This window comes from Madurella fahalii, assembly GCF_045866475.1.
Source record: "Madurella fahalii IFM 68171 DNA, scaffold_1, whole genome shotgun sequence".
NCBI classification, from domain to species: domain Eukaryota; kingdom Fungi; phylum Ascomycota; class Sordariomycetes; order Sordariales; genus Madurella; species Madurella fahalii.
Genome location: NW_027263971.1, coordinates 10,000,001 through 10,026,707, shown reverse-complemented (window position 1 = coordinate 10,026,707; position 26,707 = coordinate 10,000,001). Strand labels below are relative to the sequence as shown.

The 26,707-nt window shown below is 57.1% G+C and overlaps 9 protein-coding genes across 9 annotated transcripts in view; 4 read left to right on the top strand and 5 right to left on the bottom strand.

The window, feature by feature from the left end:
• Positions 1-522: 522 nt before the first annotated feature.
• MFIFM68171_02710 (Calpain catalytic domain-containing protein) lies at positions 523-1,947 on the bottom strand (the record flags this gene model as incomplete). Its single annotated transcript, XM_071058132.1, has 1 exon — positions 523-1,947. The coding sequence occupies one exon, from the start codon at positions 1,945-1,947 to the stop codon at positions 523-525; it is 1,425 nt and encodes a 474-aa protein (XP_070914233.1).
• Positions 1,948-7,715: 5,768 nt separating this feature from the next.
• MFIFM68171_02709 (uncharacterized protein) lies at positions 7,716-8,519 on the bottom strand (the record flags this gene model as incomplete). Its single annotated transcript, XM_071058131.1, has 3 exons — positions 7,716-8,087; positions 8,159-8,257; positions 8,337-8,519. The coding sequence occupies 3 exons, from the start codon at positions 8,517-8,519 to the stop codon at positions 7,716-7,718; spliced, it is 654 nt and encodes a 217-aa protein (XP_070914232.1).
• A 3,329-nt stretch (positions 8,520-11,848) lies between these two features.
• CIT3 (citrate synthase) lies at positions 11,849-13,420 on the bottom strand (the record flags this gene model as incomplete). The annotated part of the gene is made up of 3 exons (XM_071058130.1): positions 11,849-12,344; positions 12,417-13,303; positions 13,370-13,420. 3 exons carry the CDS (start codon positions 13,418-13,420, stop codon positions 11,849-11,851), a joined length of 1,434 nt encoding a protein of 477 aa, XP_070914231.1.
• Positions 13,421-14,433: 1,013 nt separating this feature from the next.
• ICL2 (mitochondrial 2-methylisocitrate lyase) lies at positions 14,434-16,134 on the top strand (the record flags this gene model as incomplete). The annotated part of the gene is made up of 1 exon (XM_071058129.1): positions 14,434-16,134. One exon carries the CDS (start codon positions 14,434-14,436, stop codon positions 16,132-16,134), a length of 1,701 nt encoding a protein of 566 aa, XP_070914230.1.
• A 217-nt stretch (positions 16,135-16,351) lies between these two features.
• Positions 16,352-17,373, bottom strand: MFIFM68171_02706 (uncharacterized protein; the record flags this gene model as incomplete). Its single annotated transcript, XM_071058128.1, has 3 exons — positions 16,352-17,005; positions 17,070-17,211; positions 17,312-17,373. 3 exons carry the CDS (start codon positions 17,371-17,373, stop codon positions 16,352-16,354), a joined length of 858 nt encoding a protein of 285 aa, XP_070914229.1.
• A 1,384-nt stretch (positions 17,374-18,757) lies between these two features.
• Positions 18,758-20,321, top strand: MFIFM68171_02705 (uncharacterized protein; the record flags this gene model as incomplete). The annotated part of the gene is made up of 3 exons (XM_071058127.1): positions 18,758-19,172; positions 19,237-20,230; positions 20,291-20,321. 3 exons carry the CDS (start codon positions 18,758-18,760, stop codon positions 20,319-20,321), a joined length of 1,440 nt encoding a protein of 479 aa, XP_070914228.1.
• A 1,007-nt stretch (positions 20,322-21,328) lies between these two features.
• On the top strand, positions 21,329-22,314 carry MFIFM68171_02704 (uncharacterized protein; the record flags this gene model as incomplete). Its single annotated transcript, XM_071058126.1, has 3 exons — positions 21,329-21,346; positions 21,626-22,163; positions 22,214-22,314. 3 exons carry the CDS (start codon positions 21,329-21,331, stop codon positions 22,312-22,314), a joined length of 657 nt encoding a protein of 218 aa, XP_070914227.1.
• A 1,140-nt stretch (positions 22,315-23,454) lies between these two features.
• MFIFM68171_02703 (uncharacterized protein) lies at positions 23,455-25,597 on the top strand (the record flags this gene model as incomplete). The annotated part of the gene is made up of 2 exons (XM_071058125.1): positions 23,455-23,638; positions 23,805-25,597. 2 exons carry the CDS (start codon positions 23,455-23,457, stop codon positions 25,595-25,597), a joined length of 1,977 nt encoding a protein of 658 aa, XP_070914226.1.
• Positions 25,598-26,136: 539 nt separating this feature from the next.
• The window catches only part of MFIFM68171_02702 (uncharacterized protein), a gene marked incomplete at both ends in the record, with an annotated part of 1,171 nt that continues 600 nt past the window's right edge, over positions 26,137-26,707 (bottom strand). Inside the window, 2 exons of the mRNA XM_071058124.1 lie at positions 26,137-26,526; positions 26,584-26,707. The exon at positions 26,584-26,707 is cut by the window's right edge and continues 85 nt beyond it. Of these exons, the coding sequence (XP_070914225.1) occupies positions 26,137-26,526; positions 26,584-26,707 (514 nt within the window). The remainder of the gene's footprint in view (positions 26,527-26,583) is intronic.

Below are 26,707 nucleotides of genomic sequence, written 5' to 3'. Positions count from 1 at the left end.
AGATTCTAACCGCGCTGGCTTGGCATCTCTCCACCATTATAACTTGCCTGAATAAGGACAAGTTAATCGTGGAAGACTGCCGCCACTGCTCAAAGATTCTACAGTTGAACTTTTTGCTGGAGATTCAGCCGGAGAAGAGAGGGGAATCAAGGGTTTGGTAGACCGCTGAGCAGTAGCAGAGAGGGCCAATGATTGAGAGGACACTGAAGAGAACAATATACTTATATTTAAGCACCCCCGACCAACAGATATTCAATCCCAGAAACGGACATGTCTGTTCCTTGGGATGAATGTGTGTTGAGGGCAATGTTGGCCCTTTCCTCTTACTCAACGAACGCACAGTGAGCCGCATCGCCTAGAGGACAGCGAACGAAGAGCATGTTGGCCCTGTCATGCTTACCAATCTGAGTCGGGCTAATAACCGTAGCATCGTTTTTTGAACATTCTCGTGTCAAACAATAATCCCATACTTTTGAGGTCCCACAATCCCATCCACCCCGTCCCACTCAGCTCGTCCTCTACTCACTTTGCCACACCCAGACCGGCAAAGTACTCCTTGAACGCGGACGTCTCAATGGCAAACACGCCCATGCTATCAACCAGCTCGATAGGGGGCCAAAACTTGACGTCCACGACCGGCACCAAGCCGGGGTAGCCGGTCATGCCCTCGGGCTCGGTCACGCCCCATGGGTGCCGCAGGATGATGTACTGCTTGCGCTCCTGCGGGGCGGCCCAGCCGAGCACGGTGTAGGCCATGTTGCCGACCAGGGTGCAGCCGCGGAACTTGTCGCCGGTGGGGTGGGTAAAGGCGACCATGGGGTAGATGGTGCGGAGGTTGACGCAGTGCATGCGCACGAGGCCGAGGAGGTCGTGCCCGCGGCGGTGCGACGTGAAGAAGTACTGCGGCTCCTTGTCGGCCAGCTGCGCCATGCACTTGACCGGGTCGCCGTGGCACGTCTGCGTGATGTCCGGGTGCTCCTCGTCCGGCTCGGCCTTGGTGATCCACTTGGCGAACGCCTTCTCGTACAGGCAGGGCCAGATCTCGCCGCCCCACCCGCGGAGCATGGCTGGGTGCGTCATGTTCATGGAGGACGGCCGGCAGTACATGAGGAGCGAGCTGGAGTTGTTGGTGGGCACCTCGCAGTTGACCGTGACGGTCGAGGTGGGCGCGTCGTTGTCGCCGCCCTTGCTGTGGAACTTGACCGAGAGGGAACAGTAGGATTCCCGTTGCTTCTCGCGGCTTTCGTGGTCCGGGCTGCCGGACGAGCCAGACTTGGAGCGGCTGCAGTGGACGATGGCCGAGGGATCCGACCATGCCACGGCCATTATGGCGGCAATTAGCCAGCTGTTGCTGGTGGCGCCCTGCACCGGGTTGTTGAACATGGTGGCGTCCTGGCGATGGCAGCTCCCAATGTCGGTCCAGGTGCTGTTGGGCGGCGTCCACGGTTCCTTTTTGTTGACGCGGAAGGGCGTGGCGATCTCGCGCAGCGTCGTAGTCATCTCGGAGTTGCACAGTGTCTTGCCCAGGGACTGCGGCTCGAGGGTGAGGCGTAGGTTGCCGTTTGACATGAAGGCATGCTTGACTTTGATGGCGTTGAGATCTTTCAGACCCATGTGGCCGAGGTCGCCGAGTTTCTCAACCCTGGAGAAGTCTGGTGTGACTAGGTCGCGCTCGGTGAGCGTGTGCATGTCCTTGGCGGGGATCGGCTCGGCCATGTCCTCGCGGTCGTTCATCTTGATGCCGGCGTAGAGGATCGAGTGGAAGCGCATGTCAAACAGTTCTTCATAGTCTGTCTGCAGGATGCTCGACATGATGCTCGACGTGGCAGGCTCATTCCAGTCAAGCTTACGGCCCAGGATGGCCTCACATAGAGCAAACGGGTTGATAGCTCCGATGCAGAGGTGCTTGGGGGGGCTATCGGGCTGCTCGGGCTTGGAAGCGGTCATTGTAAGATAGCTGAGCATGGGGGTAATGCGCTGTAGTAATTGATATGGTACTGGCACAAGAGGTCAATAGAAACGAAACTGTCGAAAGGATGCGGTGGACTGGAACTCTGGAGATTCCGAGTAAGTCTCTTGTCGCTTTATAGCTGTCCGTAGGCCTGGTTTAGGATCCAAATCTGGTACGGGTTTCTGGAGGAGCGTGCTCGGAGGCCGAGTCCTACCGTTCCCGTTGACCCGTCATGTAGTCGCGAGACTAGTTACTGCAAAGCGTCAGTACGAATGGGAAACGTCTCTTGCCACAACCTAGACCTGCGGAGAAGCTAGGTGCCGTGTGTTGGTCAGATGCAGACCATTATGCAGCTTTCCATACATTTTAACGGCATGAGTGTTGTCATTATTCCTACAGTTCGATGGTGTCTCTGCATGTGGTGACATCTCAAAGGCGAAGGGCCGTCTGTCACATAGACGTCAAGCCGGCTGTAATGTAGAGTAAAGCCCGGGGCAACATGCAGGCAGTAGCCGCTTCGCCTGTCCGTCAACGGTCGATCAAAGTTGGGGATAATTAGCAACACTTCATCGCTGCCGCAACTTCCTTGACCTCTGGCTGTAGAGTCAATTCCGGTAATTTTGGGCTCCAGCGTGAAGATTGGGCAACTGTCTGTTATTTGCACTTAACTAGGTATTGATTCTTCACATCAGTTTTTATCGCCGAACCAAGCTCCCTGTCGTAAATCTCGGCCCATCAGTTATGTTTTCTCGGTAAAGCGCTATCATGACAGCTCAACCACGCAAATATTAACTAAGAAAGAAGGCATTTCGCGAGGATGATGTCTCCTGATGTGTTGAAAATGTCCGTATATGCGGCAATAGGTTGATGGCTATGCAGTGAAACTGCAGCAGTGCATTTGCAGTAGCGAAAGCTTGCTTAGATATCTACGGTACTTTATCCCGGACTAAGTAGAGCTTTCGGAAATGACGAGCGCTAACGCTTGGAGCAGCTTTTCCTTGTGAACCTCATTGCTTGCAGACTCCTGCGAAGCGAGCAACTACAGTGCTTCCACTCGGCAGCAGTAATGTCGTGCCCCGGTTGTCTCTGTGTTATTCAAACAGCGGCTGCATGCAGATCTCTGGTTTATGGACGTCACTGACGGAGCGATGGATCACAGGTGTAATGAACAGATAAGGTATCTATGCTCTCAGACGCTTGATACGCTTCGCCAGGAAATGACTGCCCCGACCCTCAAGGAATTGCATATAAATGCAGGTATAGACAGATGGTATTATGAATATTTGTGGGCGGGACACAAGGCGTTTAGGCTCGAACCGCTGATCAATACCTGAACTTGATTGAAGTTGCGGTCAAAAAGAGAGAATGTCCAACTATCCCGTTCCGGCCGCTGTGGAATTCCGCTCCGTTGGTGCGTCAAGACGTTTCCCATTAGGTCTGTTTCGGGCTAATTAGGGATTTGAGTGGTCTGTCTGTGGGCAAAGATGACGTCTCGCTATGGTAATTCTCTATCATAAACTCAAGCATACCTTCCGCTTTGCGACGTTGCCCAGGCCTTTTCGTTGTTGAATCGCTTAGCAAAGTCAGAAGGCTGGTTGAGCATAGGCAGCGGAGAGCAGATATTATTACGGTGGGTACATCGGTTACAATACATGCGTGTTTTGGTATGGCTTCCATGGGGAACTCGCCGGATTGTTTACCTAAGGTAAGGTACGTACAGGGCGTGGGCGTGGACCCCAAACACCGAAGGGCATCGGGACGCCGGATAGAGGCGCCGGGTGGCTTCCAGCACCTGCCGGATCGCCGAGTCCTAATCTAAATGCGAGAGACACGCACGTTACAGGATTTATGCACTGTACAAGTGTTTCCCCTGGCCACTTCTCCCTGACTACGTCACGCCCGTTGTTTGCTTGATATGTTGGCTTCCCCGGACCATCTGAGTCCCCAGTGCGACTTACCCTTGACCGAGGTGCACATGCGCCAGAGCGGTCAGTCGCCAATATCTCCGTGCGCACTGGTGGCGGTGGGTGACACACATCACCCACCAAGCCATTTGCCGAGACATTCGGGCGGGGTGCCGTATCCGAGATGATCGATCCTGTTTGGGAATGTTCGCAGCGGCAAGAATCGGAGTGGCTCGGAATACCTCCAAGACGACTACAACACGTGCACGACGAAGTTGGGACAGCCGTTTTGAGCGTGGGAGTCAACGCCGTGAGGCATGATTTGGCAATGGCACTCAGTTGAACACACGTGTCGCAGCGGACTCTACTGTCTAGTTGAGATGTAGTGATTAGATATATACAAGTGTCGACGACATCTCACTGCTCCTACTAGCCACAGAAACTCGGGTTTGCATACTGCCACGCGTGCGGGGACATTGGTAGCGGCTGTGGGCAGTGCACTTGTTGGATTAAAGTCTGAAGGATCTATCTACTGTAGTTGGGAGGAAAAAAAAAAAAAAAAAAAAAAAAAAAAAAAGAGACGGCTGATACAAAGGAAGTGGCTGACAGAGCTCGTGTGATGATGTCCCGAGTGCATTCACCATATCCGGGGGCTCGCCGCCCCACCTCAGTCTCCAGCGCGAGACATACCGAACTTGAACGAATCCTATTACATCCCATGGGCCTAGATCGTGCCGAAATACCGAAAGAGAGATTGAGCGCCGTAGACTCTGAATCAAGCGCGGGCGATAATGCCGTTGCCAAGGCCTAGAGGTTCTCCGAGTCGCGAATTTCATAGGGGGCGGACCTCGCCGGTAGACGATTCTAGAAGCTAGAGTGAAACGGCGGAACGCGTGGTTGGGCGTCTGATCAAATGCTCCCAGGGGCAGGGTTCTTGGTTGAACTTGGCCTTGCACTCGCCGCAGAGCACTGGTTTGCTAAGGGCGAATGGGTGTTAGCAGTTGGGATCGTATGCAGTTGGCCGCCCGCCGAGACTTTGCCTACTATTCAAAATGCGTTACATTGGGGACGCATCTCTTGTGTGTCGCCGCGTACGTCTGACACCAGCGTGATGCGATCCATCGGAAGTGGTCGCAGCGGTGTTCTCTCTGGGTATAATCGCACATGATGACGGGGTGTGTGGGCACGGTACGAGGTGGCGGATGCCCTTATGGTAGTGCTACGGGACGTAACAGGCAGTTTTATCGATGGACAGAGACACAGAATTAGGAATGATGACAGTAGCCATGGAAGCAGCGGCAGGGACTGCCGGTTGTTCTTGTATGCGACACCACACGCTATGGCCCACGAACGAGATATTCATGTCTCACTGAGGGCGACCCGAGGGACCGCCGTTCGGGGAGATTCCGGACCGTTGGCGTCTGGGCCCATTTCTTGTTATGGCCACTTGCAGCATCGAAGGTGGCAGCATGAGCATGAGCATATGGGATGCCAGACGAGACACCGGACTTGGGAATAACGCCCGATAGCACGCAAAGGCCAACTGAAAGCTGAGGTGCACAACAAGACTGGGCTTTTTTGCAGCTGCCCAACAACAATCACCAATCTTTTGCGGTGGGGATGCGCCACCGTCTCATCCCCGGGACTGGTCACGCGATGCCTCTCATGTTTCCATATGATAGAAAGGAAAAGAAATCGATCGGAGACGTGTGTTTTGTGTTTGTTTGCCTGCCTGAACCAGGTCGCCGGGATAAAGGCCGACGTTTTAGCTCTCTTAGAAAACCAACCCCCGAATTCTTGGCAAGAGTCAAAAAGAAAAGAAATAATGGCCCTCCTCGGCCGCCTCCCTTTGCCGCCAGGACAATCTGTTGTCGCAGGCGCGGTGCGAGAGGCGGAGTTTGCCGTTTGTAAGAAGGGCAGAGAATGTGAGAGCTCGCATTTTGAGGGAATTCCATGGGGGGTAATAAAATGGAGGCCAGGTCTGGGCCTGGGAAGAAGAAAGCTAACATGCTAACATCAAGCAAACTTCTGTCTTGGTCGCTCGCGAGGCAAGGAACCACATCCCCAGTTCTTATTATCATCACACCAATCGGACGGATCCCGCCACGCTGCCAACCCATAGAGGTTGCTTGTTTTGCAGGGACTCACAATTCCCTTGCTCTCGATTGGTTACACAAGATGTCGATCTGCCGGCCGCTGTCGTCTTGATTTCAGGCTCTGTTTTACCGCTGCCACTCATGCATACGTCAGGATACACGTGTAGCCCACCGGTGAGCCCTAGACCTCTTGACAGCTGGCTGCTCGTGGTAGGCATTTTCACAAATTTTTTTTTTTTTTTTTTTTTTTTGCGTGTTCTAGTGCTGCGAGGGACCGAAATGCCGAGAAGTCATCCCTGCGGCATCGGCGAGGCCTCGAATCACCAAATCAAGGCCAACGCGCCTGAGCACGAGGACGTTAGGTTGGCCGTTGCCCCTCCGCATCCCTGAACATGATGATTACCACCACCTTCCCTCTTGGGAACCGATGGACAAAACTCTATTCCGACATCAACTTGCCACTGGGTCAAACAAGGCGTGGACGAAGCCCTTTATAACGACGCGTACTGTTCTTACTGCCCCTGATGCGCCGAATCGTTATGTCAGTGCTGGACCCACCAACTAGGGCCTGCCGCGAGCGAGACTGGCGGCTTGGGACAGGATCACTAGGACACTCAGGGAGCAGCACTCGTGGGAGCAGCAATCAACACCGCGATTCTGCACGATTGAACGTCCGGCGCCCGAGCGCAGCAGCCGTTACAGTGCTCATCGCCAGGTTGATACCGTTGATGGAAACCACACCCCCCGCACACCCCCATGTACCAGACTCCCCACCAGCCCGAGACAGAACTGGACCTATACACCGAGGCCGGCAAGCCGTTGACATCTCGAGAGGCATGCGCCAGGCCGTGAGGTCCGGGTCGACGCACCGACGTGGACGCGCAGCTCACTGTCGTGTCTGCGCGTCCGCCTGCATCCTCTGCATGCGATGGCAGGCTATCCGTGGCCTATTCCAACTGACTATGCCCCGTTTGGAGCTCTCTGGAGCCCCCGATTCGGCCGTGGCTATTTTTGGTGGCTGGACCAAAATCGATCTTTTGCCGTAACCGGCAGAATGTGACAAACCAACAGTTTCGCTTCGTGTTCGGTTTCCATGATGAGCCATGGTCCTTTTGAGGGCATCGAAAACGCAACCAACCAACTGGCCCCTCAATATTCTCCGCACATATCGCGTGGGATCACGGGTTCCAAAATGGGCCTGAACCAGCGGCATAAGTCTGCATATCACGGACCGAGCTCATCGGAATCCGTTCTCTGGCGGGCCCCGAGTATCAAGCGCCAAGGCCGCTTGGCTTTACAGGGTTCATGTCACAAAGGCACTCATGACAGCCACCTTTGTTGAATGGAAAAAGGCTTGATTGACTTGTGCTAAAAGACAGAAACACTCGAGATAAGAGATGGAAAAAGAGAGAGAGAGAGAAAGAGAGAGAGAGAAAAAGACCAAAGGAGAATCGGATCTTGTCCGTCAGTCCGGACCCTGAGAAGTCACCGAGGCGATCAACCGTCCCGCCCTCAAGGGCCACCCAGTGTCCAAGACCGAGGACCTCGATCCATTTTCGTCCCACATCAGCCGCCTCCGGAGGGAAGGAAATTCACGACCCAGCCAGCCTAAAACCCCTGATCCAATGCAGCCGGATTGCACAAGAGAAGAGAGACAAAGATAATGGAGGATGCAACCCTTCCTGTTTTTTTTCCCTTCCTTCCTTCTTCCCCTTCCGCTCGCTATCCACCACCACCCAATCCTCGCAGCGGGGCCACGGCTGCTTAGTTCCGGCAGGTGCGCCAGGCGATGTTGAGCTGCTGGGTGAAGGCGACGGTGGCGTCGTCGTCGGTGATGAAGCCCGAGGCGGAGCTGTTGGTGCTGGTGAGGGCGATGCGGTTGTTGATGTTGAGGATGCCGTTGGCGCCGCACGGCGAGAAGATGTAGCTGGCCGTCGGGATCTGGTCCGTCTTGGTGTACACCTGGCCCTGCTCCCAGATGCCGCCGCCCGTGATGGACGTCTGCGTCGTCGTCGTCGCGTCGGCGTCCTGGCTGAAGTAGTAGGTGCTGTAGAAGTTGCCCGTGACGCCCTTCTCGAGCTGCGCGTAGCCGTGGTACGTGCTCTCCACGACGGAGAACTGGAAGCCGCCGGGGTACTGGACAACGTCGCGGTTAGTTCCGGGGGCCTCATGCGGACGGCTTGGGAGCCGAGGTGCTTATCCCCTACCTTCAGGCTCAGGTGAAGCTGGCAGTTCTTGGTGCGGTCAGGCATCCGGGTGCCGGGCCCGATCTCAGTCTGGAAGGCATCAAAGCCGAAAGTGATGACCTAGCGTTGCGAATCAGCTTTCTGTGCCTCTTTTTTTGGCCTCGGTCAAGGGGGGTTTAAGAAACTTAGGCCCTCTTACCGTCTTGTCGGGTGAGATGCTGGTCGACACAGTGCCCTGCGGGCAGCCGCTGCCGGAGAAGCTGGCGTCCACAATCTGGATCTGGCTCGGGTCCGGAGCATCGGCCCAGCCGTCGTTACCCACGATCTGAGCGACGGGGCTGGCGGCAACGAGGGCGGGGAGGAGGAAAGCGGTGGAACGCATATTGACTTGGTGGTGACCGAAGAAGACGAATGAGACCAGGGAGATCTTGAAGCTTTGTTTAGCTTTGGAAGAGCTGGAAGAAGGTTGGAAGGCTGGAGGACTGCTGTGTGCTGATGGAGAGGAAAACGGATGATGATGTCGCTGGCGTCCATCGATACTTATACCCGTTTCCTGCGTTCCCCGGTTCTAGCTTCGGACTCCATCGCGATGGCTTCAGTCGGCCCATTCTGAGAACTGGTCCGCATATTTTCGGCCGCGGAGGCTAGGTTGCGTCGAGGGAGTTTCTCTTGGCGTCCATGGTCTGGTGTCGTTAATTTGCTCTCCAGATTGATGCATCCGCCCTCGCTGGGCCCCGAACGCTCTTCTCTCTCGGTATCTCGCCTGCCTCTCGGAAGTCACTAGGGTTCGCATCCGGGGGCGTGTAAACAATCGTCTGCCCATGGCGGTCCGGTCGTGGCCGAGGTTCTCGCGCCTTGTCAGCCTTCGTGGTTTCGCGGCAGCCAAATTTGCGGATGAAGTGAGGATAAATGAAACACAAATTAAGACGGGACGTACAGCCCTTATGGCTCGCCTCAACAAGGTACCATCGACCCGACAAGGGCCGCGCCGAGACCCTGCCCGGTCGCTTTTCGCAGCTCACCCGCTGACAAGATCCATTTAGTTTGATGTTTGGTGTGGGGATGCCGGCAACCTAATTCTTTTTATAGAAACCCGTCTCCAAACTTTTCCATGGCCCAGCTACCTCTGCAGATCGATTCGGGTTTAACGGACGGTGAGACCCATGTTGCATTGCAGGCTGGTTCCAGATCCGGCCGCTGGGAAGCGGAGGCAAAGAACATCAAACTGTCAGTCGAGAGGGAGTGGCAACATACCCCCCCCCCCCCCCTCCTCCCCCCCTTTCACCCCCCCGGAACAGCCAGCCCAGCCAGACCCGGGACATTGGCAAAGGTGGCATCAGTCACGTCGTCGGGGCAATTGCTGTGCTGATCCCGTTCCTGCAACCCGGACACGCCAGACCGCCAATACATGGAACTGACTGGCTGTCGATACAACCACCGACTGGTTCCATCTGCTCCGTCGACGATGCTATTTTTGTGGCCGCCTCAGGGGTTCGTTGATTAACCTTAATTGATGATCCACTAGGCGTTCACTGGAAGGCAGCATCGCCAGGCCTAGGATCGTGGCATGACTCCATCCCGCTGCGATCGGGGATAGGTGCGCATGTCGATGTGTTGGGGAGGTCAGCTGACATGTCTGCAATAATCGAGGTCCTCACCGTCTCCTTCCGCGGGTTCTTTGACTCAGAGGGCCATCATTTCTGATGGATCTGGCAAGTCCTTCTCTCGGAAGGGCAAGGCATTGCAATATTGCCGTTGACGTGAAGCCGTCATATCTGTGGGGGATAGTGCTGTTTACTACATGGCCTGCAAAAGCCCATGCCGTTCACCCGTGCCGTGCCTAGGGCCGACTCCATTGGATTACCCCTGGAGGACCAAAGTATTTGTTCCCGCCACACGGGATTACTGGCTAGGAACCAGAACCTCCGAATCCTTCACGATTGGTTCAGGACACGAGGCTCTTGGGGCCTCTGTTCTAGACGTACCGGAATCCGGCCAGCATTAGTTTCAACCCACGCAACATTCACGGGCTCGACCTCACCACCTCTCTTGTTTTGTCTCGAGTGGCCTCTCCTGTTTTGGCTCTCTCATGAATGACATTCTTCAGGTGGCAAATATGGGGCTCGGATGTCACGGCCCTGAACGTGTGGGCAGATCCATGCGATTCCCCTGGCGTGCAACATGGATGCGACGCAACTTACCCGGACAGCCCAACAATGTTGCACGCTACCGTAGAAATCTTTCGGACACGCTGCCCCCGGCCAGGGACGATGGAAAGCTGACTATAGTAGGTGGTTGGGATACAACGCACAGGGGGAAACCCAACATGATGCCGGTCAGGTCCTTCAACAGGAGATATTTTGTTCTGTGCAACCAACCCCCCGTTGAGCGTTCTTCTACCCGGGCGGGAGAGTTGCCCCGCAGAGGTTGCTCCAGCCAGGAATTCGGGTTTGGCCCCCACCGTCGCATTCCATTGGACGAGGGGGAGGGGGTCTCAAAACCACCCACCCCTGAACCTCTGACGTTGCTGTGGTGCCGTTGCAGTCGCATCAGCCATCCTGCACGGAGCCGCTCCTGCGGCGGCGGGATAACCCACAGGTTGTATTGGATCACTTGCTATGTGACGTTCCTCTCTATCCTCACGATACTTGCTCAAGGACCCTCTTAAAAGCTCACAAATCACTTCTCATCGAATGGACCGTGTGCAGTATGGGTTAATATGTGGTTCATACTAGCGTTGCCATGGCCGAAAGACCAGCGACAAGAATAGAAACAGGATATATGAGGATGAGTGTTGGACGGACGACGAACCCGGTCTTGTCATAAGGCGCTAGTGAAGGTGGTTCACGGGAAGGGACCCTGATAGTCAAGCCCTGCTACTCTGCGATGCTTGTCTGTCATCAATGGAAGCATTCTCCCCTTTCTGGATGGCGGATGAAGCGGGATACCCCTATGCGGTCTGTCTCGATAGGGCATACAGCGGTTCTTCTCTGAGTCTGACCTTGCCGTGTAAGCCGTTCAAGGCCATTCTACGCCCTCACTCCACCATGGCTACAGTGTCATTTCTTTGGGGCGTCTACGCTTAGCATCTATTTCTGGGCATACTAATGCAACTACCACATCTGACAGGCCCCGTTCCGGGAGGTAACTAGCCGGAGTTTGAGCTCCTGCTCAAGGAGCCCCGTCACTCATGAAGCAGCAAAACGAGAGACGGCCTCCCGAGGCGGAGAATTCGCGGCGCCGAGATTCCGGGCAGACCCGACCGCGCCGCCTCCAAACCAGGTAGTGTAACTGCACGACGGGACCCCTCTCCCGGAGGCACATTACATACGACGATGGACTGTGCTGCGCCATTCTTGGACTGGCACCTTTGCCTGCCGCCAGTACAACGCAACCCCCACGTCTCCCCGCAATGATGAGGTGCGGAGATGCGGAGTAGACGAAGCGCGAGCTGGTAAACATTTATCCCCTTGGTCGGGTAGAGGGCGGGCCTTCTGCTCCTCCGGCCGCGGAGAGAAGCCAATGAGTATGGGGCATTGCGACAGGACGAGAAGACGGTCCTCGAGCAACTAGGGCTTTCTTTCCAGACGACGAACCCATCAATGTGCTAGACGAACAACAGTAAAGGTACACATATCGAAATACAACCCGCCCTTACTTGCTACATCACATCAATTCATTAACACTGCGCTGACAGCCAAGGTCAACCACCTACTGCCCCTCGACCTGCTTCAGGATCCCCTCCAAGTTGATGCTCTTCGGCCGCTCGATGGGCAGACCCAGCGCGCGGTCCCAGATGAGCTGCGCCAGCGGGCCCAAGCCACGCGACACGCCAAACGTGGCCGTGTAATACAGCGTCTCGTGGAAACCATAGTGGTGGAACAGCACGCCCGAGCTGGAGTCGACATTGGGGTAGGGGTTCTTGGTCTTGCCATGCTCCTTGAGCACCTCGGGCGCGATCTGGCTATTCTTCTGGACCAGCTGGAAGACCGGGTCGCGCGCGATCTCGGGGCGGGCAGCGGCGTAGTCCATGAGGGCCTCGAAGCGGGGATCTGGCTTACGCAGGACGGCATGGCCGTAGCCGGGCACGACGCGGCCCGAGTTGAGCGTCGACCAGAGGTAGTCGCGCACATCCTTGTCGGTGTACGAAGACGGGATGGCGTCCTTCATTTGGAGGATCCAGCGGAGGACTTCTTGGGCGGCAAGACTGCAAAGGGGGGGAAAAAGAAGGGAAGGTTAGTTTCTTCTTCGTCCACACAGTGAAAGGAAAAACACTCACCCGTGCAGAGGCCCGGCCAGGCCCTGGAGACCAGCGCTGTAGCTGAGGAAGGGGTCACTCAGGGCGCTGCCGACCAGGTGGGTTGCGTGGGCAGACACGTTGCCGCCCTCGTGGTCGCCGTGCAGAGCAAGGTAGAGCCTCAGGAGATCCTGGAAGTTCTCGTTCTCCTTGCCGCCCTTGCCCAACATGGCGGCAAAGTTGTAGGACCAATCCTGCTCGAGATCAATCTCGGCGGGCAGAGCACCGCCGCCCTTGTACGAGTTCTGGTAGATCTTTGCGGCGATGGTGGGCAGCTTGGCGAGCAGCGAGATGCAGTCGTCAAAGGTGGGCTCCCAGTAGTCGGCCTTGTTCAAGCCTTGCTCGTAGGCCTTGGCGAACTTGGACGTGTAGTTGAGGGCTGAGACGGCGATGGCGAACTGGGTCATGGGGTGCAGGTCCTTGGGGAAGTCATCGAGCATCTTGTTCACAAAGGCGGGCAGCTGGCCCTGTTCGGCGAGCTCCCGCGAGAACTGGCGCACCTGGTTGACCGAGGGCACCTTGCCGGTCAGCAGCAGCCAGAACATGGCCTCGGGCAACATTTCGGTGCCCGTCTTGCCCTTGGGCAGCTCCTTCTGGCAGTCCTTGATGGTGCGGCCGTGGAAGCGGATGCCCTCGTTGGCGTCGAGGACGGAGCCCTCCCAGACCATAGCCTTGAGACCGCGCATGCCGCCAATGGTGTTCTCGACCTTGACTTCGCCAATGACCTTGGAGCCATGGGCCTTGACCTTCTTGAACAGCTCGCGCTTGGCGGGGATCACCTCCTTGAGCGTCGTCTTGAGATCGGGCTCGGCGGTAGCGTACGTCCTCCGCGAGAACGCAACATGGCTGACGGGGGTGACAGTCACGGGCTGTAGGTTGCGGTTGTTAGCACAACGGACAAAGTCGGGGCGGACTGTCCTCTCCATCCGACTTACACGCAGGGCACCGCCTAGAGCGCGCCGGCTATACCTCAAATTCATGGCCATTTTCGTGCGTGTATGACCCGGGTATTACTCCTTCACCCCTTTGCCTTTTGCGTTTCCCAAGACACCAATGGCGTCGAAACAAGAAAATAGTCGTCCGGGAGCTGAGCGTGCTGCGTCCTAATTATTTCTCAGCCGAGGGATGTGGAGAGTTTTGTCCCTGTAGGTTAGCGGCTGGGGGCAGCGAGACCGCCAGTGTGGGGTTACAAGGCGATCCCTGCTCGTTGCCGTGGGACGGACGCCGTCTGTTGGCTGTGATTGAAAGGGCAGGACGGGTTTGGGCGGATCTTAGCTACAGCTGATTGAGCATTTCCGGCGAGAAAATCACCGTAGGGGTTTTCTCCTTCGAATTGGAAATTGTTATTTCTACAGCGTTCTCTTGCACGTGCAACCGCATCCTCACCTGCGCAATTTGGAGCTTCATGTACGACGTCACGCTGAACCTGTTTCAACCGAGGAAAGCCGTCACTTGCCCCGCATCGGGGAAGTGGCTCCCCCGGACAAACGGTTCTGGGGCAGCAATTGGCCAATCAGAAGCAGGGGTCATTTCCTCGGCTTTCCGCGGTCCGGTCTCGCCCCGCTGACTGAACCTGGAAAGCTCCCCATCCCCGAACCGATTTGACCGAGCAGCCTGCTCTGCTGGCTCCGAAATCGCGACTGCTTTGTGCCCTTGCCCCGAGCTCCCGAGACGCATGAGCCGCCGGTTTGACTCAGCAACCAGTTGTCACGGCCGGTGCCGGTCGCAGCGTGAGTAATTACCAGTCTGGAGGAGGCGAGGTGATGTTTTGAGGGTTCATTCGTGCATATATCCAGGAACGTCAGTTTTCACCTTGCTCAGCACAAGCAGGGAAACAGGACAACCTCACCGCGATACCCACTGCGATCGCCCGATGCTGCGCACGATTCTACCCCGTGTCCCCCGGCGGGCCGCATCGGTACGGCCATTGTCTGCTCTGCCCTCCGGCCCGGTCCGCGCAAACTCGCTCCGGCTCCTGTCGACCACGTCAGCAGCCAGAATGGCCTCCCTACCGCCCGTGAACCCACCCATCCCGTCTACGTCCCCGGCCGACGCATACCAGCTTCTCCCCGAGGCAAACAAGGTGGGCTCGGCTGAGGACGCTCTGTTCGAGCAGCAGGTCAAGGATGTCGAGGCCTGGTGGGCATCGCCGCGGTACGCCGGTATCAAGCGGGACTGGACAGCCGCCGACGTGGTGAGCAAGCGCGGCTCCCTGCAGCAGTCGTATCCGAGCTCCGTCATGGCGCGCAAGCTGTGGAATCTCATCCGCGAGCGCGAGGCGGCCGGCCAGCCCATACACACCCTGGGCGCCATCGACCCGGTGCAGATGACGCAGCAGGCGCCGCACCAGGAAGTGCTCTACATCTCTGGATGGGCGTGCTCGTCGCTCCTGACGACGACCAACGAGGTGTCGCCCGACTTTGGCGACTACCCCTACAACACGGTGCCGAACCAGGTGCAGCGCCTGTTCAAGGCCCAGAGCATGCATGACCGCAAGCACTGGTTCCTGCGGTCCAAAATGACGCCCGAAGAGCGCGCCAAGACGCCTTACACCGATTACCTCCGCCCGATCATCGCTGACGGCGACACGGGCCACGGCGGCCTGACGGCGGTTATGAAGCTGGCCAAGCTGTTCGCCGAGAACGGCGCGGCCGCGGTGCACTTCGAGGACCAGATGCACGGAGGCAAGAAGTGCGGCCACCTGGCGGGCAAGGTGCTTGTGCCCACGGGCGAGCACATCAACCGGCTCAAGGCGGCCCGCTTCCAGTGGGACGTCATGGGCACCGAGAACCTCGTCATTGCGCGCACCGACTCGGAGAGCGGCAAGCTGCTCTCGTCGTCGATCGACGTGCGCGACCACGAGTTCATCCTCGGCGTGAGCGACCCTTCGGTCGAGTCCCTCGCTGAGACCCTAGCCGCCATGGAGGCCAAGGGGGCGCCAGGCTCCGAGATCGACGCCTTTGAAGCCCAGTGGGTCAAGAACACCAAGCTGGTCACGTTCGACGAGGCTGCGGTGGCGCATCTCGAGGCCCAAGGCATTGACAAGGCCAAGATTGAGGAATACCAGCGCGCCGTTGCGGCCGATCGCGACATGGGCATCACGGCGCGCCGCAAGCTGGCCAATTCCTTCACCCCGGACAGCCCCGTCCACTGGGACTGGGACGTGCCCCGGACGCGGGAGGGCTTCTACCACTTCCGCTCGGGCATGGCGGCGGCGACGAAGCGCGCCCTCGCCTTCGCCCCCTATGCCGACCTGCTCTGGGTGGAAACGGGCGACCCGAACGTCCAGGTCTGCGTTGATCTGGGCAAGGCGATCCGGTCCGTCTACCCCGGCAAGGCGCTCGTCTACAACCTGTCCCCGTCCTTCAACTGGATGGCGCACGGCTTCACTCCCGAGACGCTCAAGAGCTTCATCTGGGACATCGCCAAGGAAGGGTTCGTGCTGCAGCTCGTGAGCCTGGCGGGCCTGCACAGCACGGCGGCGATTAGCAACGAGCTGGCCAAGAGGTTCAAGACGGACGGCATGGCCGCGTACGTGGAGCTCGTGCAGAAGCGGGAGAAGGAGCTCGGCGTGGACGTGCTGACGCACCAGAAGTGGAGCGGCGCGAGCTATGTTGACGCGGTCCTGGGCCATATCCAGAGCGGGAGCTCGGGAAGTAAGAGCATGGGCGAGGGGAATACCGAAGGACAATTTTTGTGAGGTGAAACAGGGGACGTGTAAAAAAAAAAAAAAAAAAAAAAAAAAAGCATGGGTGTGATTAGCATGTTTAGCTTGCATGGGAGAGGCGTTCGATTTTGGGTTATCCGAGTGGTTTCCGTTGCAGTCGAATACAATCAAGTTTGAAGAAGCTTCAGTCTGCTATGAGTATTGTTATGGATGTGATTCCATTCTATCAATCTTCATTCTATCGATCAAATCACTCTAGGCTATTCTTGAGAGCGTTGTTCATTGGCGCTGGTGCGGCGGGACCTTCAGGGGTAACATATGCCTTGGTCATGCCGCCGTCCACCACAAAATCGCTTCCGTTAACAAAGCTGCTCTCATCACTGGCCAAGAACAACACGGCCTGCGCCTGCTCGATAGCCTCGCCGAACCGCCCCGTGGGGAAGTGGATCTCGCGGCGGTGGCGCTTGGCCTGGTCATCGCCAAGCCAGTCCTGCAGCAGCGGCGTGTTGAGCGGGGCGGGGCAGAGGCTATTGAAGCGGAACCCTTCCCGGGCGTGGACAATGGCGAGCTCGCGCGTCAGCGCTAGCACGGCGCCCTTGCTAGCCGTGTAGGCGAGCTGCGGCGTGGCCGAGCCGACGAGGGCGACGACCGAGGCCGTGTTGATGATGCTGCCCTTCTTCTTGGCGTGGCGGCGCAGCGAGAGCACGGCGTGCTTGCATCCGTACCAGACGCCCTTGACATTGATGTTGTGCGTCAGATCCCAGATCTCCTCGGGTGTGTTCAGCGCGTCGTCGTCGCGGGCGTGCATGATGCCGGCGTTGTTGAAGATTATGTCTAGGCCGCCCCACGGGTCGACGTGCTCGACCATGGCCTGGACGGCGGCTTCATTGGAAACGTCGCAAATCTGGGCGACGGTTAAATTAGAAACGAGAGTCTCGATTTCGGCCATGGGAGTGCATCTGGCTTACTATCGTCTCGACTCGCCCGGCATGAGGGACTAACTGCTTGACCTTTGCCAGAGCCCGCTCCAGCGCTTCCTCGGAGATGTCTGCCATGAGAACATTGGCGCCCTCCTTGGCAAACAGGATACTGCTCTCGAGACCGATGCCTCTGTTGCGACCGTCAGCATCCGGTCTCGCAGTCGCGACAATTGGCGGAGGAGGGATCGGAAATGGCAATGGTCAAAGGATTATCCAAGGGTGAGACCTACCCAGCGGCGCCAGTCACGATGGCATTCTTGCCAGCTAGACGGCCACGAGCCTCAGAAGACATTGTATAGGACTTGTCGTCGAGCATGTAACTGTCAGAGTGACTGGCGTTGTGTTGCGTGGGGTCGGGGTTCGTATCTCGTCGGGAACGGCGGGGCAGAGATAAGACAGATAAGCAGAAGAACTGATCCCTAGAGCAGAGAGGGGAGAAGTAAGGGAGCCAGGGAGGGTAATCCGGAGGTCGCCATTGCGGAACGACGGAGGCAGTAGTCTGTTGGTCCAACCATGAGTCTTCAGAGTCCAGGATCCATCAGTCCCACAGTGCCGTCCATCGTGACACGCCACTGCCGCCCCGCGCCGCTCCACATCCGACAACGGCCCAGCCAAGTTCCGTGCTCCACATTAAGTCTGGGAAAGGAATGCTTGATATTGGGCCGAGAATCACATAAGCTGCATTGTCTTCCAGGCTCTCGGGTCGGGTTTCCTGGGTAAGGGTGGTGTGCAGATCGGAGCAGCTCAGTACAGTACCCCGCGACCATCTGAGCGGCTTGCCCCGCATCACGTCGGATGGGGGTTTATTGGACAGCTATGACGCTCATTGACAGCCGTGGATAATTGAACTGTGTCCTCCGATAATACGACCGTATCTAACTGCAACAAATTGTTAAAAATTTGTCAATTTGCTGGAAGTGATAGCTGATAAGCCTTCCTTATTTTCCCTTCACCCTTTCCTTTGTGGTTCTTCATTTCCCTTTTTTTTTCTTTTTGTTTAAATGGGCAGTCAATTGTCCCCTAGGCCACTTGCATCCGATGCGCAGTTGCCCCTGCGCTGCGTTATCAACTCGGGGTGTACAGTACTGTACAATACAAACCTCTGCTGGTAACTCAAAGGTTCATGCGCTTGAGCAGCTGTAGGGCAAGCACCAGAATGCGACGGAGCCGCAGATCAAAGCCTTTGAGTATTTCGTCCTGCTCCGGGACCCAGAGCTTCTTTCCTTACTTCATTTCGTTTCACTTTTATTGTTTCTTTCTCTTGTCCTTTTCTATTTCCTATCTCGCGTTTTGTTGGACGGAGTACAGGCAGACACGGTTAAATAATTATCATGACATAGTTGGTATATCCTACTCGTCTTGTCATCGTTTCGCCGGGGCTCGCTGATTGGCTACGTAGAGCGCGCTGTTATCGCTGCGCCTCCACGGGGCATCTTGCGACTTTCCCTGCTTACCTACATTCACCGTCTCCCAACTTCGCTGCCTCTTGCCCGTGTCCCATCCGGAGCGCACTCGGTGCTACGTTCCGTTTTCTCGCATCCATTACTTGTGGTGTTGCCATTCAACTTTGGCCGAGTGTATTCTGACTGGGACACAATCCTCCCAACTGCCCAACCCCACCGCACCTCTTCGTCAGCAGATGCCTGGAGCCTGGCTTGCGGACTTCTACGGCAACAATGGAAGTTACAGCAGAGGACCTTCCAGTATTACTTTCCGATGACAACTCGGTCAAGCTCGCCGGTGTCGATGTCGACGGCATCCTCCGCGGCAAGCTCGTCTCCAAGAAGAAGTTCCTGTCGATCGCGACCGAAGGCTTTGGCTTTTGCTCGGTGATATTCGGCTGGGATATGCACGACATGACGTACATACGCGAGCTGAAGGTCAGTAATAAGGAGAACGGGTATAGGGACATCATTGCCGTGCCCGATCTGAGCAGCTTCCGGCGCATACCTTGGGAGAATAACTGCCCCTTCTTCTTGGTCAGCTTCTACGACCCGGATACTATGCAGCCGGTCCCGCCTTGCCCGAGGGGTCTCCTGGCGACCCAGCTGGCGAAGCTGGAGGCCGAAGGATTGGGAGCAATGGCTGGCGGTGAGTCGTCGATCGTCTCTCCGCCACCCGACCACTGACGAGTAGCTAACGAGACGTGGCGCAGCCGAGTACGAGTTCTATCAATTCAGAACCCCGTCTGCGTCTTCCGTGAGCTCGTCGTCGTCGGCCGCCGCATTCCTCAAGGAAAACACTCCTCAGGCTCTCCCACCCCTGACTGAGGGCATGTTTGGATACAGCTTAACGCGGCCGGTCCTCAATCAGGAATATTACTACGAGGTCTTCAACGCATGCGAGGCCTTTAAGTGCAATATCGAGGGCTGGCACACGGAGAGCGGGCCGGGCGTTTACGAGGCGGCCCTGGAGTTTGGCGAGATCAGGCAGATGGCGGATCGCGCGAGCCTCTTCAAGTACGTCGTCAAGTCTGTGGCGACAAAATACGGCATTACGCCCTGTTTTATGGCGAAACCTAGGCAAGGGTTGCCCGGAAACAGTGGTCATATGCACGTGTCGCTAGTAGACAAGAACGGCAAGAATCTCCTCTTCCGCGACGAACCAGATCCGGACCCGCCGTATCCTGATGTTGCCTCCTTGTCCGACCTTGGCCGGCATTTCTTAGCGGGCATCCTTGAAGGTCTGCCAGATGTCATGCCGATGGTGGCACCCACCATCAACAGCTATAAACGCTTGGTTGAGAATTTCTGGGCACCTGTTACCGTCTCTTGGGGCTTGGAACACCGGGCGGCTTCGATCCGGCTGATAGCGCCTCCTACCTCCAAGCCGGGTGCCACACGCTTCGAGATTCGGGTTCCGGGGGCTGACGCAAACCCCCATTACGTGCTGGCTGCCGTCTTGGCGCTAGGCTGGCGCGGCGTCGAGAAGCGGCTTCAGATTCCATGCCCTCCGTTGGGCAAGGGGGAAGATGTGGGAGGCAGCACCGATGTGGGGATCCGGCTCGCCAAGAACCTTCGCGAGGCCAACAACAGGTTTATGAGCGTAGACAGCGTTGCGCGGGAAGTATTCGGCGATGATTTTGTTGAGCACTACGGTGGGACGAGGGACCATGAGACCCGGCTCTGGGATGAGGCTGTGACGGACTGGTAGGTCTATTTCTATGCACCTCAGACTCTAAGCGCTCCGTACTGACATTTCTGCTTTAGGGAAATGAGGAGGTATATTGAAACTGCCTGAGCCGTGCATAACGCGGCGCTTTGGCACATACGAGGGGCATTCCTATTCCGAATCTTTGATACCCGTTTTGCAGATTCAGTGGGCCGCAAATGTTTTGTTCCCGTCAGTGGACGACTGTCTCTGCACCCTCCCACTCTGTTCCCAGCTCATTGGCGTGGCAGCTGAGTGAGTCTGAAGCAGCGGATAAACACTTTGTGGTCATGTGGAAACCGCCTGCGTAGAAAACAACGATTGTAGCCATAACGATTGTACTCCTTTTGCCATGACGAAGCTTTCGGAGTGGGGGTATGCTTGTTCTCACGCCAGCTCCGCAAACACTTCCCGAGGTGCCAAGAGCTATCTGACGGGCAGTAGTGCCGGCTCCGGCGGTATTAGCGCTTGTCCCGGCTCTCCATGATCTGATAGTGCGCAATCCAGCTGGCCCGCGAACGGCAGCGGGACCCAAGCAGCGGCTATCGGCTTGCCAGCCGCCCGGTGCAACCACGGAGAAAGCCAAGTCGGAAACATTAAGATACGGCGGGGGGTGATCGGAGGATTGGCTGGTCAGTAGTCCGATAACGTCAATTAATGGCAAAATGCAGCTCGAATCTGTGGCCTTTCCCTATCTGGATTTCTGGCAGGCTATCGCGGTTGTCTGAGCGGTGTCAGGTTGGTGACCCAGAGCCCAGAGGGTGGGAGGACGCCACGTCAGATTCACTGCAGTCCATGCAGCAAGGCATCCGAGACCAGGCATTGATAGGGGCCCATGATATGGTTGCTTTTGGCTCTGTAGGCCTGCGGAGATCTGCCGGTCTCGGGGGCTGACGGAAGAGTGCAGTTGGGCCGAAGATTGGAGATCTGTGTCAAATTCCCATCCTTTGTCGGGTTGCATATTGGAGAGTTGCCTGCTACCCCTTGCTAAGAGTCGGCTAACCGAGCCACGTACAATGGCCAGGACGAGACGTGAGCCGCCCGAGCAGGTCGATATCCCAAGCCTGATCCGAGCGGATGGGTACTAAACCCGGAAGATGGCCGAAAAAAAGAAAGTAAGGTAGTGCGTGTCCCGGGTGCTCGTGGCAGAGCCAAGTCTTGCCGCAACTCACCAGACGCGCACAACCGCATGATATCTTGCCCTCTCACAGTGAATAATAACATTTAGTCTCCTGTTCCTTTTTCCAGTTTTCAGTACCGCGTTTCACCAACAAGCTCTTCCCACCTCCCGTTCGTCATTGATCTCGGAACCTAGCACCACCAACCCCAAGAATGGCAAGCCAACTCCCACACGTGACAATAGATCGCACAAGAGCTAACGGAGCATCGTGTAGGCTGCTGGGGCTACGACTAATGGCGGGATATCCGCCGTGGTTGACCAGGCGGTGTTGAAGCTCGAATCCATCAAGGAAGCTCGAGACGAGATACGTGGTGCCACCGAACCGTTGAGCGGCATTGTCGACGAGGCAAACTGCCTAATCGACGCATTGAATCTTATCAAGGAGGTGGATAGCTTCCAGACACGAGAAATCGGCCGGAGAGCACAGGGAATCGTGGAGCTGAGCGCGCTCTTGATCGCATCGATGATGGTCATGAGTGCTGAAAGTCGCCACCGAATCGAGCCACGGGAACTGCAGCCGCGAGATCACGAGTACAACCACCTCGAGGCCATGCTCGGGCAGCTGCGTGATGCAAGAAAGACGCTGGAAAGCTCGATGACAGCGGCACATGTGGGCTTGCAGGGCAACAGCCAGGACGGTTTTCAAGTGTCGCGCCAGCGCCTTGTCGATGCCAACGAGAGGATCAGAAAGGTGTTTGGAGTCGACACGTTCGTGTTCACCCGGCTCCAGGATCACCTGCGTGTGCAGGCTGGTAAGCAGACCCCTGATCTCAGTGTCGACTTCCAACTCACTGAAGGCCAGCCGATATCATAAAGCTCAATGATGCTGATGCGAACCGGCTCGGATTACCCCAAGTATCGAGCGACAGAATCGAGAAGTGGCGTGCCGCTATGGGAGAGTAGGAACGGTGATCTTCTATAGGTCCTGAGTGGCTCAACATGGGTGGGTATGTTGGTTTGGAGTTGTTGGATGTCTCCATCGTCGCGTTGGGTGGCTGGCTGAATCAACAGATTGCAATCATAATCAAAACGGCCGGCGGTCTTCTCTCTTTAGTGGGCGTTGGTGTTCGTCGAAGACGCGGGCACAAGAGGCAGATTGAGCAGAGAAAACGTATTAGTTACTGCAGTTCTTCATTACTCGCGTCGTTACAGTCCGTATCAACCGCGCGTAATACATCAGGTCCGTTACGTCCGTGCAAATGAGATAGCGTCTGTTTCACAACCAAAGACAGTTCGGATATGCCACAGTCGTACAAGAAGTGGCCATGGTACCTTGCGAGGCCCAGACTTGTAAGTCTCCTCTACTTGGGAGTACTGCAATCGAAACCGGGCATACACGCTTGAGTAAGGTATTTACCTACCATACGGCTAATTGACCTCTATCCATTGCAGGGCAATGAGCTTGTGTCGCCCATCCAATACCGACCCTCGAGCCTAGTTCTAACTGGCACTGCAACGCGCAGTGGACAGAGGACGCAATGCGGATGTTTCAAAGTGCCACTGAACATCCGAGCACGGAGTAGTGAGCTGAAACACCTCAAACAAGTAACAGTGAAGCCCCATTTCAGGGCTGGTCTGGCTAGATCGTAATTAGGCTAATGAACGGCACAAGTCCCCCGTCTTCCGAGGGTATTGGCACCCACCTCACAGGGCAAACATACCTTATGCCCCGAGCTCTTTTGTGGGGGATTCTTCTTGGGGAGGCCCCCACTGAGGATGCGCCGCTCTCCCATCTGCAAACTGATCCGGCTAGCGATCCATCCCAGCAATTACCCCAACTTGGGACCCCTGGGAAACCCTGGAATACTGTAGCCTCGGATCCAACTGCCGATCCCCTGTAGACAGGGCCAAGTCGGCGGGGGCCCAGCCTTTGGCCGCCCGTCAGCAATTCCCGAGCCAGCATGCCGGCCTTCGGGCAATGGCAGCCGACCGGGCGGCGGCGCTGGTGTGTAACATAAAATCCGACCTTTGCTGCGTGCCAGTTTCTGCCGCTTCTCCAGCTCTCGACGGCCGTGATACCAAGACGGCTTCGCACACCCAGGAATGGCTCCCAGCGACAACAGGCCAGCGGCATACTCCGGGTCGCCGCCCGGCAACATGCCCCTTCAAAACGCGTTTGCTTTCGTCTTCAGCCAGCCATTCCAGACGGCGAGCGACTTTACACCGCCGGGGCATGTTGTACCGAGCATCGAAGCGGCGAGGCCGATTTTTGTGGACAACAAGTCAGGTGTGTGACTCCAAATTGCTGCGTGACTGTCTGCTTTGCATTGCATTTGTGCTGCTGCATGCAGGTTCGACGTTGTCCTCCGTCCATTGGACGCCTCCGTATATCTCGTCTTTCCACTCATGCGCGTAACACAAACCTGACGCTAACCACGGGCGTAAATCCACAGACCGTCAACTCACCTTTGGCCAGATCTCCAAGGATGCGCTGGCAGTCGCCGTGGGCCTCGTGCGCCTAGGCCTGAACCCGCAGGAGATCACCAAACTGCCGCCCACCCCGTCCTGTCCCCAAGGGCCCGAGATCGCTCCGATTGTGCTGATCCAGCTGCCAAACTGCCTCCCCTTCGCGCCAATCATCTTGGGAACATTTGCTTCAGGCCTCACGGCCACGCTCGTCTCGCCCGCTCTGACGAGCGACGAGATTGCGTGGATCCTGCAGAATGCCCGTCCGCGCGTCATCATCACGGCCAAGGCTTGCCTCAGCGCCATGAGGGAGGCGCTGCACAAGCAAGACGACAGCGCGTTTTTCTCCTCCATCCCCATCTTTACCGTCGACGCCGCTGCCGACACGTACCCGGAGCCACAACTCCAGCCGCCCGCACAGGATTGGAAATCCCTCCTCAACCCCTCCTCCTCCTCCTCCCGCTCCTCCTCCTCGTCCTCGTCCCGGCCAATCAAGATCGACACATCCACCATCTTCCCCCCGACCTCGGCGACGTGCCGCACTGCCGTGATCCTCTGGTCCTCAGGCACGTCGGGCCGCTCCAAGGGGGTCCTCCTCTCGCACCACGCGCTCAACTTCGCCAGCGCCTCGCTCTGGCACGATGCCGACTACTACTCCCCGCCGGGCCGGGGCCAAGGGGAGGGGCGCCAGCGGCAGTCGTGGCTGGGCTACGTACCCTTCTACCACGTCTTCGGGCTCTGCAACGTCTTCCTCCTCGCCGTGGCGACGGGCTCGACCGTCTACACGATGCCGGCGTTCCACCTCGAGACGGTCCTCGCCGCCATCCGCGACCGCCGCGTCACCTACATGCACATGGCGCCCCCCGTGGCCGTCATGCTGGCCAAGGCGGCCGTCGTCGAGCCCTACGCCCGCCAGGGCGCCTTCCGGACCGTCGTCGGCGCCGTGACCGGCGGCGCCCCGCTCGGCCACGAGGTCGTCGAGGAGGTCTACCGCCGCTGCGGCTTCCGCGTCCGCCTCGGCTACGGCCTCAGCGAGACCTGCAGCACCGCCCTCCAGAGGGGGTTGGGCGAGAAGGAGATGAGGGAGGGGGCCGGGGACACCGGGCTGCCGCACTGGGGGGTCGAGGTGATGATTGCGCGCCCCGATGGGGAGGGGTACGCGAGGAACAAGGGGGAGCGGACAAGGGCGGCCGCGGTGGATGAGGAGGGGGAGGTGTTGGTGAGGGCGCCCGGGCTGCTGTCGGCTTACCTGCCCGTCGGGGTGTTTTCGGGCAGCAAGCCGGATATGTCGGTCACGGAGGAGGCCTTGACGGCGGATGGCTGGTTCCGCACCGGCGACGTCGGCGCGCTGAACGCCGATGGGAGGTTGAGGATCACGGACCGGCTCAAGGAGCTGATCAAGGTGCGCGCGTACCAGGTCGCGCCGGCGGAGCTCGAGGCGGTGCTGTGCAGCAGCGAGGCGGTGGCCGATGCGGGTGTCATTGGGATCTACGACAAGAGCGAGGCCACCGAGTGGCCGAGGGCGTTCGTGGTGCCCCGTCGTGGCAGGCAGAATATGTCGAGGGCCGACCTGGAGAGCCTCGCGGGGGAGCTCAAGGCGCTGGTTGAGAAGCGGACGGTGAAGTACAAGTGGCTGATGGGCGGCATTGTCTTTGTCGACCGGATCCCCAAGAGCCCCAGCGGCAAGATCCTGAGGCGGGTCTTGAAGAACGGCGGGCCCGAGACCAAGGGCGTCGAGATGACGCTGTATGTAAAAAAGAAGCGGGATGTAAAACTGTAACCGCGTGGCCGACGGCCTAGAGGAATGTAGAGTTAGTTGTTGTTTATCCGTTTCTGCCGCGGACAAGCTGCACTTCTTAGACAGATAATTAGAGGTTCAATGTCTACCTTATATAAATCGCTCTCCAGCCACCGTAGCCATTACCTCCTGTTGATATCCAAAGCTATGATAGGAGTGCGTTCGTACACTAAGTGACCGTAGGAATCCGTTGTCAATATGCATTGCAGAGAAGATCACCATAAAGGGGACAATTGAAGTTTGAAGCAGGAATGATGTAGGCAATGCTCGGTTCTGACCTGTACGCCCAACTACCGAACAAGCTTCGCAATGATGTTGGGGTTCTTGCAGGCGTTCGCCTTTCATTACTAATATGCGAGCTGCTAATTATGAGTTGGGTTCGGGCTTGAATGCCATCACTTCCCATCTCCATCCCCGGTCCCGCCTTCACATCAACTACCCGCTACCCCTCCGGCACCAATCCATGACCATCCTCATTTGAAATGAGCCATGGAGGGCATCCGTGGATGGATAATGACCAACTACCGCGCCCAGCGCCGTTCGCCGGGGAGTGGTTTTCTAGTGTCCTCGGATTCTTCGGTAAACCATTCATCTGCGAGGAGTTCTTCGGCTGTCGGTCGATAGCCCGGGTACAGCTTCATGATTCTTCGGATGAATTTTTTATCTGCTGGTGGAATTTCCCTTGTCGTCACAAGATGGAACGGTTTTTCCGGCGGACCTTGATGGTTAATAAAGTTAACGATACCAATGGTATTGGGATCGTGAAAATTGTCGTACTCCTGAAGGAAAGGACCAAAGAACTTGTACATTCGCTTTAGGGCTGTGAACTCGTATTGGTCGTCTTCTGGTTTGAGACCCTCAACGCCGGGATTGAATAGATGGTAGTTCCCGCCGTAGAGGAGGCTGAAGATCTGCCGCCGCGTTAGTAGGGGTAGAAGAGGCAGAGAGAACGGCTGGCGTCAGCTCACAGCGTTGCCGAAGGACCATATATCTGTGGCCGTCCCCCAGTGCACTTGGAAGGTAGCTTCAGGACTTCGAGTGAAACCGGCACCAATCAGGTGGCCCTCCTTGGCGAACTTGGAGTCTTGCGAC